Raw genomic sequence first — 15234 nt, 5'->3', positions numbered from 1 at the left:
TACACCGTCAGAAACGAATCAGAAGTTGGACTCTGATTCTGAAGGTGAAGATGTTGATGCTACGATCTTCAAACAGCTGGTGGGTTCTCTGAGGTATTTGTGTAATACCAGACCTGATATATGCTACGCAGTTGGATTAGTTAGTAGGTTCATGAGCAAACCTAAGTGGTCCCATTACCAAGCTGCTGTCAGAGTCTTGAGATATGTCAAGGGAACTCTGAAGTATGGCATATTGTTTCCTTCTGGGAGAAAGGAAGAATCAGAATTATTGAGTTATTCTGATTTTGATTGGTGTGGAGACAGAGTTGATAGAAGGAGTACTTCTGGATATTTGTTCATGTTTCTGGGAGGTCCTATTTCTTGGAGTTCCAAGAAGCAACCTGTTGTTGCTCTATCAACCTGTGAAGCTGAGTACATCGCAGGCGTTGTAGCTGCATGTCAAGCTGTGTGGCTTCTGAATCTATTAGAAGATCTGAAGATTAAAGTGAAGAAGCCTCTGAAGCTGATGATTGATAACAAGTCTGCAATCAATCTTGCCAAGAATCCGGTGTTACACGGAAGAAGCAAGCATATTGAGACTAAGTATCATTTCTTGAGAAGCCAAGTCCAGAATGGAACATTAGAAGTTGTGCACTGTAGCACTCCGAAGCAGATGGCAGATGTTCTGACGAAGGCGATCAAGACGGATCAATTTCTGCTCTTAAGGGATGGAATTGGCGTTATCAGCTTTGAGTGAAGAATATGAATTAAGGGATGGTATTGAAGAGTAATTCAATATTCAGAAGATGTTCATCAGAAGTTCTGATGTGGGCTGATCTTCTGATGGTTACTCAGAAGATAGTATTGACTAAAAGATGTTATCTGGGTCCCATTAGCTTTGCTGTTTAGTAGTAAGGGTACTTTAGTATTTTGTAGTACTGTACTGTTTGTACCTTAGACTTGTTCACTAAGTTTACTGTTTTATGGCTTATGTGGCAAGATTTTCTTTTTCTATAAATAGCCTTGTAATAGCTATCATTAATAGTAGAATACAACATTTATTCTCTCATCTCTTTTGCGCCGTTATTCTATTATTCTCTCTGTCATCATCTTTATTCATTGTGCACCAACATTATGCAATATTTTTATTTGTTAAAAACTTAAATCAATTTTAAAATTATACATTTGAGGAAGGATAGAACCATATTCTGAATCATCTTGGCTCATTTATCATACAAATATTATTAGTTTACTTTCAATTTCCAATCATCTCTAAAGAATTATTATGAATCATCTTAAAAGCGTGTTTTAAGATAAGAAATATCATTCCTCAAAATTATAATTTAAGAAATAATACTCTTATTACTTGTGTGTTTGACAAAAAAATAAATTTTTTAAAAATGTTTATAAACTTTTTTAATTTGAACATTATAAAATAAAAAATAAAATTAAATGTGAATAATAATAAAAAATTATAATTAATTGACCTTTATTCTCATAAAAAAAAGTTAACATATCACTCTTTAATAATGAAAATAACCATGTATGATATAAATGATATATAAATAAAATTCTTAAGAATAAAAAATATTTAAAAATAATTTTTAAAACTAAAAAACCATACTTGCTTTTTTACTATCACATTCTCGACAATATAATTTGAAACAACTATAAATTTCAATCCAATTATAAATTGTAGGTCAATTTTGTTTTTTTTTTACGTTTAATTTTTTTTAATACACTTTGATTCTTAAAAAAATAAATCCTAGTAATCTAAAACTTTTTTTTTATATGTTTAATTTTTTTAATACACTCTGATTCTTAAAAAAATGAAATCCTAGTAATCTAAAACTGGTGTAGAGATGTCATAACACTGCTTAAAATTTTTTGTCAAAAATTAAACTCAGATATTTTTCGAATCTTCATTTCTTAGCCCGTTTATTTTTATCAAAACAAATAAAAAATTTAGCTCACTAAATTAACAATTTTCCTCGGTGGTTTACCCATGGGAATATCATTCCGTTATATGAGAAACTTACAATATTGTGAATTATATAGTTGAATAAAAATGTGCAGAGATTGAGAAGAAAAAAAAAACGTTAACATAGATTTGTTAATCTCATTTGAAAAGTATCTCATCCTAGTTAGTATCATCGTAGTTAGTAACATTGGATTAGAATATTGAGATAATAACATATTTCTCATCTACCATATTAACACATTTTTTAATCCTATAAAAAAAAAATCAGATTTTATACTGGTAATAGAAAGATTCTCTTGTTTTGTTGTGTCATTTGACTCTCCAATTTAAATTGATATCTTAAAAATTTGCCAAGTAAAATTAAAATATATTGAAAAACAAAAGAGAAATACACAACCGTCCAAACTAAAAAAATCTTAAATGGAAACAAAAATAATATTTTTTTTTTATAAACCATGCGCAATTAGAAAGACTAATCTCTCGAGCCTTGTAAGACTGTAATAGACGGTGAACTCTCTTTTAAAAGATTTAACACTATTGCGTGTCTATAACTAAATTCGACTTTTGGTTAAACTAGAAGAGAAGAGACCACCGACATCTCATCCAAGTACTCTAGAATTAAAAATAATTAATATAAGGTAGAACTTGCTAATTCGACTAAAAGAAAATATATACTATTAACTCTAGAATATTTGATACTTTTTATCTTCCACCAACCAAACTTTGAGCTGTTTCAATCTATGATGCATTGGGAAGATAGTGGGGCAACCAAACACCAACATTGCACAGTCAATATTCAGCTCACCAGAAAAGCTGCTTATGCATACACTCTAATGTTCTTCTTTTCTTTTTTTCAGTTTCTCAAACAATTTGAGCTAGCCAAACACTTTTCAAGTCCTACACTTCAATAGAAAATATAAAAGTAGATGAAGTCAAATCTCGTGCAAAATGTCAAGCTCCATTCATTACATATTTACATAATATATTTTGGCTTCTTAGCTTATAACTAGCTCAAAGTTTGGTGTGTTAGCTCATCTTCCTTCTCTTGCTTTGTGTTTTCTTCACATAACATAAACAATACATGTTTTTCTTCTCTCACTTTGCATGCACACAAACACAACAATGGAACCATCATTCAAGTCCATCACATGCACTAGAAAAGGTTCGTATAAATTAGAAACCAGAAACTTATCATACAAATTGTGCAGCAAATTTGATGAATTTAGAACTCTTTGTTTCGGTTTGAATCCTACGAGAGGTTCGAAGTTTATTTTGAAGGATGTTAACTGTGAAGCAAGGCCGGCGGAGATTACTGCTATTGCTGGTCCTAGTGGAGCTGGAAAAACTACACTGCTTGAGATTCTTGCTGGGAGAATACCCTCGTGTAAAGTTTCTGGACAAGTACTTGTCAATCACATGCCTATGGATGTGAACAGATTCAGACGAGAATCCGGGCACGTCGCGCAAGAAGATGCTTTGTTTCCGTTGCTTACGGTTAGGGAGACGCTCATGTATAGTGCTTTGTTGAGGCTTCCCGGCGGGCGAAAAGTGGCTGCAACGAGAGTTGCAGAGTTGATGAAGGAGCTCGGGTTGGATCCTATTGCAGATTCAAGAATCGGCAATGGATCAGACCATGGTATATCGGGCGGGGAAAGGCGTAGAGTTTCCATTGGTGTCGACTTAGTTCACGACCCTGCAATTATTTTGATTGATGAACCAACTTCAGGTTTGGATTCAGCATCAGCTCTTAATGTAATCTCGATGCTTAGACTAATGGCGTTTAATCAAGGCAAGACAGTTGTTTTAACTATCCACCAACCCGGTTTTCGAATCTTAGAGCAACTTGATAGCCTCATTTTGCTATCTGATGGATTTGTCACACATAGTGGTTCACTGAATCTTCTCGAGGCAAGGCTCAGTTTATCCGGTCATCGCATTCCTCACCATGTCAATGTCCTAGAATTTGTTCTTGATGTCATGCAAACCTTGGTTATACGTACTTCAGAATCCGGCCGGAACAATCAATTTCTTCTCAATGATGAAAAGGAGAACCAAGATCACAAGATGAGATTGCAGTGCTCTATGATTGTCAAAGAAAAGGCTATGCTGTACTCAAATTCTCCAATGGAGGAGATTTTAATCCTAGGTCAAAGATTTTGCAGCAACATTTTCAGAACCAAGCAACTCTTTGTTACAAGGGTCATACAAGCCTTAGTAGCTGGATTTGTATTGGGGACCATATTCTTGAACGTTAGCAACAAACAAACTAAAATAGCATTACAAACGCGAAGCGGCTTCTTCGCTTTCAGCCTTACCTTTTTGTTATCATCAACAACAGAAGGTCTGCCTATTTTCTTAGAGGAGAGAACAACATTCATGAGAGAGACCTCAAGAGGAGCTTATCGTGTTTCTTCATATGTTTTAGCAAATACACTTGTGTTTCTTCCTTTTCTTCTAATGGTTGGTCTTCTGTACACAACTCCTGTTTATTGGCTGGTAGGATTAAGAAAAGACATCGACGGTTTCCTTTACTTCTCCTTAGTGGTTTGGTTGGTCCTATTAATGTCGAATTCTCTAGTAGCTTGTTTCAGCGCCCTAGTCCCGAATTTCATTCTCGGAAGCTCGTTAATTGCTGGTCTAATGGGGTCTTTCTTTCTATTCTCAGGCTATTTCATATCAAAGGAAAAAATACCTAGTTACTGGATTTTTATGCACTATATAAGTCTATTCAAGTATCCATTTGAGTGCCTTATGATAAATGAGTATGGAGGCGAGCAAGGGAAAAAGAGATGCATAGAAGTTAACAACAATGGGGAATGCATATTATATGGAGTTGAGTTCTTAAGTCAACAAGGTCTGAAAGAGTCACAGAAATGGTCCAATTTGGGTTTAATGTTAAGCTTCATAATAGGGTATAGAGTGCTTAACTTTATAATTCTTTGGCTTAGATGTTACAGAAGCAGAAAATAAATCAGCTACGTATTTTAATTTAATTTTTATTCATCTATGATAATGCATAATTCTTGTTTACAAGCAGAGAAAATACTATTATTGATTTATACAAAAAAATATTGACATTGTTCTCATTCTTCATCCATTTGTAACTGCCATGGTTTACTTCATGGCTTCATCCTGTATAACTACTAACATGTAATGTAATGCTCACTGCTCATTTTGTTCAAAGACAATTGTGTGAAATATAAAAATTTATGATGCATATTTAGTTTACTACTAACTTCAGATCAAGGATGGGAGAAACTGTAAAAAAGGATTATGCATTGATAAGTATCTTTCCCTCTTACATAGTATTGTCAAATAACAGCTATAGTATACAACAAAACTTTAACAAATGGCTATTGTTCCGCAATAAGAGAGTTAATACAAAGTGTTGTGATACAGCAGCTATAGCATCGTAACGTAGTGGAATTAAAACAAACCTCAATTTCACGTGATCCATAATTGACGACAATGCTCTTACATCATAGAAAGCAGCCCACCTACCAATCAACAGATCACGGATGCATTGTGAAAAATGACCAGTCTAACAGCAGAGCAGGCTCCTAGAGGCTACGGTTTCTTCACTTGAGTTATTCTGTGAGCCCCAATTCTGTATAAATTATCTTGTCTTCAACTTGTGGCATTCTTAATTGTCTGCAAGACACCGAGATAACGTAATTAACAATTATTTGGTAACTCCATATTAAACCCGAGGATTATTGGGCTTTAGAACAATTAAACCAGTAATAAAGAAAAAAAAAGTTTGAAGATGATGGACAACTTTGTATTGTTCTATTCTAGCAAATCATTTACACTAGAGTGCATGGGAAACTTAACTAAAACCAAAATACAAGAAACCAATTATACCTGAATAATTTATGCACAATAATTCAGAATTTATACAGGTTTTGACAATCTTTAAATTGTCACTTTTCAAAAAGGATTGAACTTGAAGTGATAAATATATTTGAAGAGACACAAGAGAGAATCTTCGCATTTTATCTGTCAATGAAATATTTGTAAAACACTGTGAAAATGCCCTGCTATTGTTTAAATCCATGTCCTACAGTTAAAATTGGAGAAACGCGGTGTAGTTATAGCCTCTGCTACCTTAAAAAAGAATCAACCAACAATTATGTCTGGGATGTGAGCAATGCTTGGCCAATCTTCTCCAATTTTAATTTGACATCTCTTGCGAAGGAGGTGACAGTGAATAATATAAAGTCTCTGTAAATCTGTAAGGCAACACAAGCCTTCAGGAAGTGACTCTAAATCATTGCAATGAAGGATCTTAATATGCCTAAGAGTGTGTTTGGATGGAGCATTTTAACGAGGGAAAGTAATGTTTTGAGGGAATTTAAAATGATTTGACCAAAATCCATTGTTTGGATACAAAAATGAAGAATTGTTAAAATGATGGAAATTTATGGAGTATTTCATCCAAGTTAAATTTAATCATTTTGAAATGACACCAAAAACCAAAGAATTTGAAATTCCTCTCATGTTCCATAGAATGTATTAGTTATTATTATTTCTTCAAATTTTACAAATTGGTCCTCATATTTTCCAAAATTATAAAATTGACCCCAAAATTTTTTTAAAAATTGCAAATTGGCCCTTAATAATTTTTAAAATTTACAATTTGGTCCTTCAAATTTTTAAAAATTGCAATTTGGTCCCTACTTTTCAATTTTTTAATTTGGTCCAAAAAATTTATATTCTATAAAAAAATACCCAAAAAATTTAACAATGAATTACCTTAATACTTCATCCAAACAAAATAATTTAAAATGAATGGATTTCAATTGAATCATTTGAATTGCTTTGAATTTTAAATTTCCTTAAAGTTTCTAATTACCTCATCCAAACGCACTCTAAGTGATTGGAGGTCAAGAATTTGCTCTGGCAAGGCCTTCAAGTTCTCACAAAATTCTATGGATATTTTCTGCAGAGATCTGAGACCATGAGGGACTTGGCATTGAATGCTGGCGTTACCCTCATCTCTCCATAGATCAAACTTGTCGACTTGACATATTCTTAGTTCCTGAAGTTCAGCAGAAAGATGCTGCAAGTGTTGTGACATAGGCACAATAACAGGAAATCCCGAAAGAGAGAGGCGCTCAAGAGATTTGAGATTTTTCATCCACTGCTCTGGCATTGCTTCAAGGTCTATTTCTGTGAGGTACAAATGCTTGAGGCCGGAAAGAGGGTTGAAGGAGGAAGACAGAAGCTGAACCGAACATGTCTCGAATCTCGATCATTGGCATTACGTTACAAGAAATTAACTTCAACTCGGCGAGGTAAGGATAAGTAGGCATGCAAGTCAGATTTGGACAGTCCCAAATTTCCAAATACGAAAGACGAGGAAAAGGAGGGAGTAAATGATGGTTATCAACATCATTTCCCAACTTTTGCCATCCCCTTAGGTTATTGCAACCAAAGAGGATGAATTTCTCCAAAGACGGAAAGAACAAATCAGAGATATCATCATAATGAATGTACTTTAGTTCATTCATTTCACTAATGTGAAGCCTCCTTAGCTGTGGAAGTCTTTCCAATGGTTGGAGATATTGACAATTGGAAAGGCGGTAGAAGTTGATTTGAACAATATTAGTTAGGGAAGGAAGCCAACTTGAAAACCTCAATCCTGGATAACCACTCACTCTCAATTTTCTCAAATTCTGATTAGGACAAAGGTTATTCAATAACTGCAAGTTGGTCTCACTGTTTTTTCCTTCTATTACCCCATCATATCGACTTTTTCCCCAATTCAGCTCCAGGACTTGGATGTACTTCTTTGTTTTCAGATTTGCTTCTTGTGACTCTAATGCCACATCTTTCAGAGCCGAGATTATTGATTCTCATATGACCTCTTAGGTTATTTAGCTCCTTCAATTCATTTAGCTTGGCACAGTCCCTCACCTCACCATCCCCCACTACAAAACTTGATAACGACTGCAATGAAGTCAATTGTCCTAATCCAAGAGGCATCTTGTCTGCAAAGGCTTTGCAGCCTGCAATTTCAAGGTGTCTCAGATTAATCAACTTTGTGATAACTTCAGTACAAAATACAAGTTTCCGGCACCCACTCAATTTCAAAGATTGCAAACAAACCAAGCTACCAATAGACTTGGGCAAACTAATCAGCTCTTTACAATTAGACAAGTTCAGATATCTTAAATGCCTGCATTTATCTATTGACTGCGGCAGCTCCGTTATAGGATAATATGACAAATCCATAGCCCGCAGATATGTCAAGTTCTTGGGGATAGATAATTTGGCATCCGAAATACTTCCCGCTTTGGCTTTGGCCCAAAGAACGGTGCGCAGCTCACTAGCATCTAAAAGATCTAGTGAAGAAGCGGTACTAGATAGAAAAGAGATGTGCATGGGGCTTCCAATAAATCCTTTCCCCTCAGAATGCAAGCAACAATCATTTCCTGCTACCAATTTTGCAAGGTCATGCATCAAATCATGCATTTTGAAAGAAATTATATCGTTGTATTTGCTTAATGACGCATCTTGAAAAAACGATCTCATCAACAAAATCCTTATATATTGATTGCCCGCATCTTCCATGGATTGTGTTTCAATTGAAGTTTCAAGGTATCCTTGAGCCATCCATAGTTGAATCAAACCATCCTTCTGAATTTCCCAATCTTTAGGGTATAAACAACAATAGGCAAAACATTGCCTTAACCCTAGTGGCAAGTTTTGATAACTCAATTTTAGCACCGGCATAATACTCTGTCTTTCTTCGCACAGCCTCCAAACATCACTGTTTAAAACCGTTAACCATTGATCTTCTTTTTCATTTATAGTCTGCAAGAAACCTCCCACAGTTCTGATTGCTAAAGGAACCCCACCACACTTCTCTGCAATCCTTTGACCAACTGATTCAAGATTCGGGCTCATGCTATTGGCAACTTCACCAAAGGTCAACTTCTTCAACAAATCCCACGATTTCTCTTTGGTCAAACCCTTCAAAACATACGGGTTGTTTACACCCATTATTTGCGAGACCAATCTACTACGAGTTGTCGCTAATATCTTACTACCTTGACCTCCACACATCAAATTCTCAACTCATCCCACAATAGCTGATTCTCATTCCACAAATCGTCAAGGACAAGCATATACCTTTGCCCACTCAACTCTTCTCGAATCTTCCTTTGCAAGATATCCAATTCCAAGTCACCAACTTCCCCGTTCTTCAACGATTTCAACATTTTACTCAAAATCGATTTAACTTCAAACTCCTGAGAAACACAAACCCAAATCCGTTTATCAAAAACCTTCTCCACCTGAGCATCATTGTAAACCAATTGAGCAAGCGCCGTCTTCCCCAAACCTCCCATACCAACAACAGCTATAAAAGAAACACTATTTGCCTCTCCTTTCAACAACTCAATAATCTCATTTTTGTTTTCTTCTCTACCAACTATCCTCGATTCCGAAACAAAAGAACTTGTTTCCCTCCAGGAACCTTCCTTTTGTTTAAAACCTACCACCAAACTAGAATTCAATTTCAACTTAGACATATCTTCTGCAACATTACTGAATTTCTTCCTAACATTATCAATCTCACGGACTAATTTAACACGAAATGCGAGTGGATTTTTCTCGAATGAAAACGAAAACAAATCCCTAACCTTATTCAACAATTTTCCATGATTATTGAGTTTGAGGGTTGTATCATGGATTGTTAAGTAATCGAGGAAATCGTCGGCATCGTGAAGTACTTGTTTGAATCTTGTGATCCAGTGAAGGATTGTGGGGTCGTGGAAGGTAGAAGAAGCTAATTTGTTTATGATGGTTACAATAACACTGTATGGGATTTGTTCAGCCATGATTGAGTCGAATGGACAGAAATGAGATCAAAGTGGCTCATAAAGGAAAAATGCAGTCAACTAACGTTCAAAGTGAAGTCAACATTAACATTTTTTTTCTTCATTTGACTCAGAAGTCAACATAAATGGCCTATGTTACTTTTTAAGTAGGGTTTTCAATTAAAAAACTCTACCTTTTTTTGGATAGTTATGCATGAGATCAGAAAGATCGCAGGGATTTGGATTTAGGATGATAATTTGACATATATTGGTTGTTTAATAGTATCAAAATTCCATAAAAATTTGGATAATTATCTATTAAAATAAATATATTCTTTTCTCAAAATAAAAGTAGTTTATAATTGTTACACTATTATTAAAAAAATAATATTAAAAAAAAAGGTAATTATTGAATCAATGAAAAAATATTTTTATAATATTATTTTTAATTACTATTGGTTGTTATACATATTTATATTTATTAGAGGTAAAATTGATAAAAGTTAATTAATGTTGCATCAGAAAAGTAAAGACACTATTATTTTGAGATAAATCTTTTTTAACTAGAAAGACACTTATTTAGGGATTAAGGCGTATAATTTAATACTCCATCTATTTCACACTGTCGTTTTAGAAAAAATATTTGTTATAAAATGAATGTTATTCTTACTTTTTTAAGATAGAAATGATTGTTATTTTTCTAATTAGACCTTTTACAATGGGGTTGTTGAAAATAATATTAAATAATTGAATGGTTGTAACGGGGTGTTGAAAGTGAGGTGAGTTAATTGGTGTTAAAAAATTCAACATGCTGAATGAGGAGGGAGTGATGGCCACATAAAACACTTGCAAAATCATTGGTAATTTTATTAAACAAAATCATTGTAATGAGTAAAAGTTGAATGGGTGTTGAATTATTAGGTGAAAGTGAGAGAAGATGACTTGGAGTGTAAATAGTAAAAATTGGGGGTGTTGAACATGTAAATCAGTATACATAGTCTTATGTTTCTTAATTATTACTCTATACACAACTTCCAACACATTAATAAGGTTAATTTATTAAACGCAAAATACCCATTTTGGTCCCTTAACTATACCCCTAAGTTCAGTTTGGTCCCTTAACTTTTTTTTCATGCCAAAGTGGTCCTTTAACTTTTTAATAGATGCATATGAGTCCCTTTCGTCTACTTCGTTAGTCAAAGTATGTCAAGTATTGTGACGGATTTATCGTTGGAAAAATCGACGCTAAAAGCTACTTAAAAGTGTTTAAAAACAAAATAGAGGGACTGAAATCGTAAAAATACCAAAATAGGGGGACCAAAACTGTAATTTAGCCTTATTTTTATTAGAAATGCAAGTAATAGATAATGGTATCGATACTTGGGTATTCATATGGCATGAATAATTTTACAAATTATTTTATGTCATCCAAAGGTCTAATAAGACAAGACTCGGTGATCTTGTCCGCCCCACTAAGCCTAAGGTATAAATACCTTCTCAATGGATTTTGAGGTACACAATCTTTAATCTATACTCTCAATACAATTATCTTGAACCCTAAACTGACTTGGGTGTTGGAATGATAACCATGCAAGTACTCCCCTTCTTTGGTCTGCTGTACCATAGATTAGCAAAAAGTGCTTTGAAACATAAGTTATCTAAAAACTGGATTATTTGTTCTAAGTTACAAGCCAAATATATATGCCTTATGGCATAAATTAGCACTAAAGTCCCTTAATCACAAAGAGAAGCGAGTGGGAAAGCCAGAAGTCATCAAAAGAAATGACATAATCCAAAAAGCCACGCTTGTTACTGGGGAAATTATGCCCGTAATGGGAGTTAAGGGTGGCTATAATTCTCCAAATGGCTCATTGATAAGTGCCAAAATATCGTTATTTTAAGTATATTTATGGCACTTATCGATTCTATTTTTTTTCGTTTTCATAATAAAATCTTAACTTTTGTGTAAACATTTGTATATTTGAGTTTTGATTCATTTTATGTACCGTTTGATAGTTTTTCCTTCAGTTTTTTTAGGTATTGATGCTTATTTGAGGCCCGAGCCATAAAGTGTCGAAGGCACAACTTCGAATATGCAGTTTTGAAGCAATAAGGAAAAAATTCTGCAGAAGCTCACTAAGCCAAGTTGTAGCGCACTTAGAGATTCAATAATAGAGACAAAGCATTCTTCATAAGCTCGCTTAGCGCGATTAGCTCACTAAGAGGGATCTCTTTTACAGTACTAGATATTTTGTGTAATAAAGTGTAGCTCACTTAGCGAGCCTACGCAGATTTTGTTTATATGTTCTTCATTTGTAACATTTCTAGGGATGGTTTTGGGGAAGTTTTTGTATCCCAACTCCATCAATTCCATTTTTATGGTAGATTAGCTTAGAAAACAACTATGGAGCTTGCATTTGGATGATTGGAGGAGGATTGATCGTCGATCGTAGCTGACAAACTAGGAGATTTTCGGTTCATTTCTCTTCTTCTTTGTGTATTCTCTTTTAGTTGGGTTTTGTATATGTATTTACTTTGAACTCGTGTATATTTGTCGCCCATGGCGTTATATTTAATTTGCTTTACAAATCTTTGTCAATTGTTATCTTAGATTTTTGCTTTGTGCATGGGGTTTGGGATAGACATATATTGCTCGAATCCTTATCTAGGATGATTATCTGTTAGTTTCTAGACTCTAGAAATAGATTTAGAGATGACATTCACTTGTGTGTCGAAGCTTAATGCTTATGTGTTCGAGTTGCACGCGAGAGATCGCCGACGCGAGAATACGGATGTTCTCGCAACTTTGCGTTAGAGATAACCTCGGTTGTGAGTTGTCTCGTAGATGCTCCAGAGATGGACACTGATATTGAGAGACACGTGATGACATTGATGAGTATTGTAGGTGGAGTATAATTGGTCGATAAGTTTAAGCTTGAGACAAGTGAGCATATTTGGATGCCTGATAAGTTATTATCTCCTAAGAATATTTATTTTCTGTTCATATGTTTTATTTTCTGCTTTCATACTTTCAACCCATTGAAACCCAAGCTCGAAAGCATCAAAACCGTTTAATGACATTCTAACAACCATCTATGTGGACAAGATAAATTCCCAGATAAATACTTCCAAATCTTTTGTTGCTTGCCGCTATACCACATCAACAAAATGGCGTCGTTGCCGGGGATAGTTTTGTTTAGAATTGCATCACAATAGCTTCCATGGTTTTGAGCTTTGTATATATCGTAAATATTGTATATGTTCACCTGTATATTTTCACTTGCATATATATTTACTTGTACATGCTTACTGGTTTATGTTCACCATATAGGTTTACTTGTATATGTTTACATAGTATACATTGTTGGTGAATGTTGGCTAAACAAGTTGAAATTGGACCAATGCTTAATCTTCACTTCTCAACTCGCATATCCAATATTCACCAACTTTTCCTTTTGTATGTTAATAGTTGTATTTGTTCATATTTGTATATTTGTGTTTTTCGTTTATGTTCGTGCAATTGTTGTATATATTTGTACACGTAATGTTTGTTAAGTGTTTTGGTTATGACATTTTCTTTAGGTTTGCATTGGTAAAATATTACCATGGCACGACGAGAGGAAGCTACTTTCCAAGCACCAAAAATAATAAAGGCGTCGAGTTAACGATGTAAAACAAGCGCTTGTTGGGAGGCACCCCAACGGTTTTAAGTTTTGGTTATTTTCATGTTTATGAGGTATTTAGGTGAAGTGGAGTGTGGCTGGTAAATCAGATTCAGTTCTGGTTTTTCTGGTTTTTGCTGTCATCGCTTAGCGAGGTTTAGCTCGCTAGAAAAATTCAGAATTTTTGCTTTGTATCAATGGGATTCCTATTCCACTTGTTTCCCGACGTTTTCCCACTTTCACCAAGGCTATTTAGTAGTAGTTAATAGTATTAATTTTTCTAATTTCTTTTGTTGGTTGTTTGGACTCAAATTTTGGTTCGTTAAATCGAATATTTTTGAGGTGATGTCCAAGATTAAGTGTTTCAACTTGCAGATGTACGGTAATGATATTGTTTTTGAAGTTGAATCATTCAAAGTACTCGTTTATTGCTTTTTATAGCATAACATGTTTAAGAAACTTTTACTTTGTACAATTACCATGTCATTCATTCTTTTGCATTACTTACTTGTTGGTTGAATCACTTTAGTTACAATTATCTTTGTCTACTTTTTCAAAAATAGTTTTATAAAATCAAATCATCTTTCAAATTTTAAAAACCAACAAAATTTGTAAAATCAAATCAAACAAACCCTAAACCTGTAATCCTCAATATTAGATATTAATACTCAATTTAGTTCAAATAATCGGACATATGGTAATTCCTAATTTTTTTGTTGATATTCTTACGTAATCCTTCTGATATAATTTATAAGCAAAAACAATATTTTATTGTTATAAATTATAAATAAACATATCAACTTTATTTTATTCAACTATTTTATTTTTAAAAAAAATTCTAAAAATAATTAAATATAAATTATATTTAATTTAGTTTCTCTCTCATTTCTTACACAAACAACAACCAATCAATTATTTCTAAGGTAATATTTTATTTTTAGATCTTATTGTTTTATTTTAATCTCCATAAATTAATTTATATTGACTTTGATTATTTTTTTAATAATTTAGGGACTGAAATTTTAGATGCTAAAAAGGAATAAGTTAGATGTCGAAGATTCGAGCATGCATCCCTAAAATCGAATTTTTTTATCCATCTATCAATTGAATTGGCTTAGATTTGATTTTTATAATATAAAAATATTTGACACCTTTGAACATTATTGACATAAACACTAAAATCAAATATTATACATGTAAAAATTAAATGCTATACATATTACATAGACTAAATTCAATATGTTAATTTTGCACGGACTAAAACAAAATAATAAGGGTACAACGACAATCAAGCTTTTTTTCACTAAGTGGGGTCGGCTATATGGATAAACTTCTGCCATAATCTTCTATCGAAGACCATGATTTTATTTAAATTGTTAAGCTCAAAATCTTTCTTAATAACTTTTCTTATAGTTTTTCTAGGTCTTTTTTTACATTTAGCTATTTGACTCATCTCGATCTTATCTACTCTCCTTACCACAAAATCTAATGTTATTCTCTCTACATGTTCAAACCATCAAAATTTATTCTCCTTCATTTTTTAACTATAGGTGTTACCCAACACTCTCTCTAATATTGTCATTTTTAATCTTACTATGTTTAGTCTTATCACACATCCAACACAACATTATCATCTTTTCTACACTTACTTTATTCTCGTGTTGATTCTTAAACATCCAATATTTTGTCTCATACAACATTGCAGGTCTTACCGTAGTCCGACAAAAATTTCCCTTCAACTTGAGTGGTACATTTACATCATGTAAAATCTCTGAAGCTCTCCTCT

General features: G+C 33.5%; 1 protein-coding gene and 1 pseudogene across 1 annotated transcript; one reads left to right on the top strand and one right to left on the bottom strand.

Annotated features, from left to right (window-relative positions):
• Positions 1–2913: 2913 nt before the first annotated feature.
• LOC131653435 (ABC transporter G family member 10) lies at positions 2914–5041 on the top strand. The gene has a single exon (XM_058923570.1). It carries the CDS (start codon positions 3065–3067, stop codon positions 4928–4930), a length of 1866 nt encoding a protein of 621 aa, XP_058779553.1. The 5' UTR covers positions 2914–3064; the 3' UTR covers positions 4931–5041.
• Positions 5042–5211: 170 nt separating this feature from the next.
• On the bottom strand, positions 5212–9930 carry LOC131653434 (putative disease resistance protein RGA1; annotated as a pseudogene).
• Between the last annotated feature and the right edge of the window lie 5304 nt (positions 9931–15234).

The sequence above is a fragment of the Vicia villosa genome, linkage group LG2 (assembly GCF_029867415.1).
Source record: "Vicia villosa cultivar HV-30 ecotype Madison, WI linkage group LG2, Vvil1.0, whole genome shotgun sequence".
Taxonomy (NCBI): Eukaryota; Viridiplantae; Streptophyta; class Magnoliopsida; order Fabales; family Fabaceae; genus Vicia; species Vicia villosa.
The sequence above is the reverse complement of the archived record's forward strand: the minus strand, read 5'-3'. Positions and strand labels throughout refer to the sequence as shown.

Bases quoted from the DNA above. Each gene is read 5' to 3' on its own strand.
- LOC131653435 (XM_058923570.1), top strand. From the start codon at position 3,065: ATGCACACAAACACAACAATGGAACCATCATTCAAGTCCATCACATGC.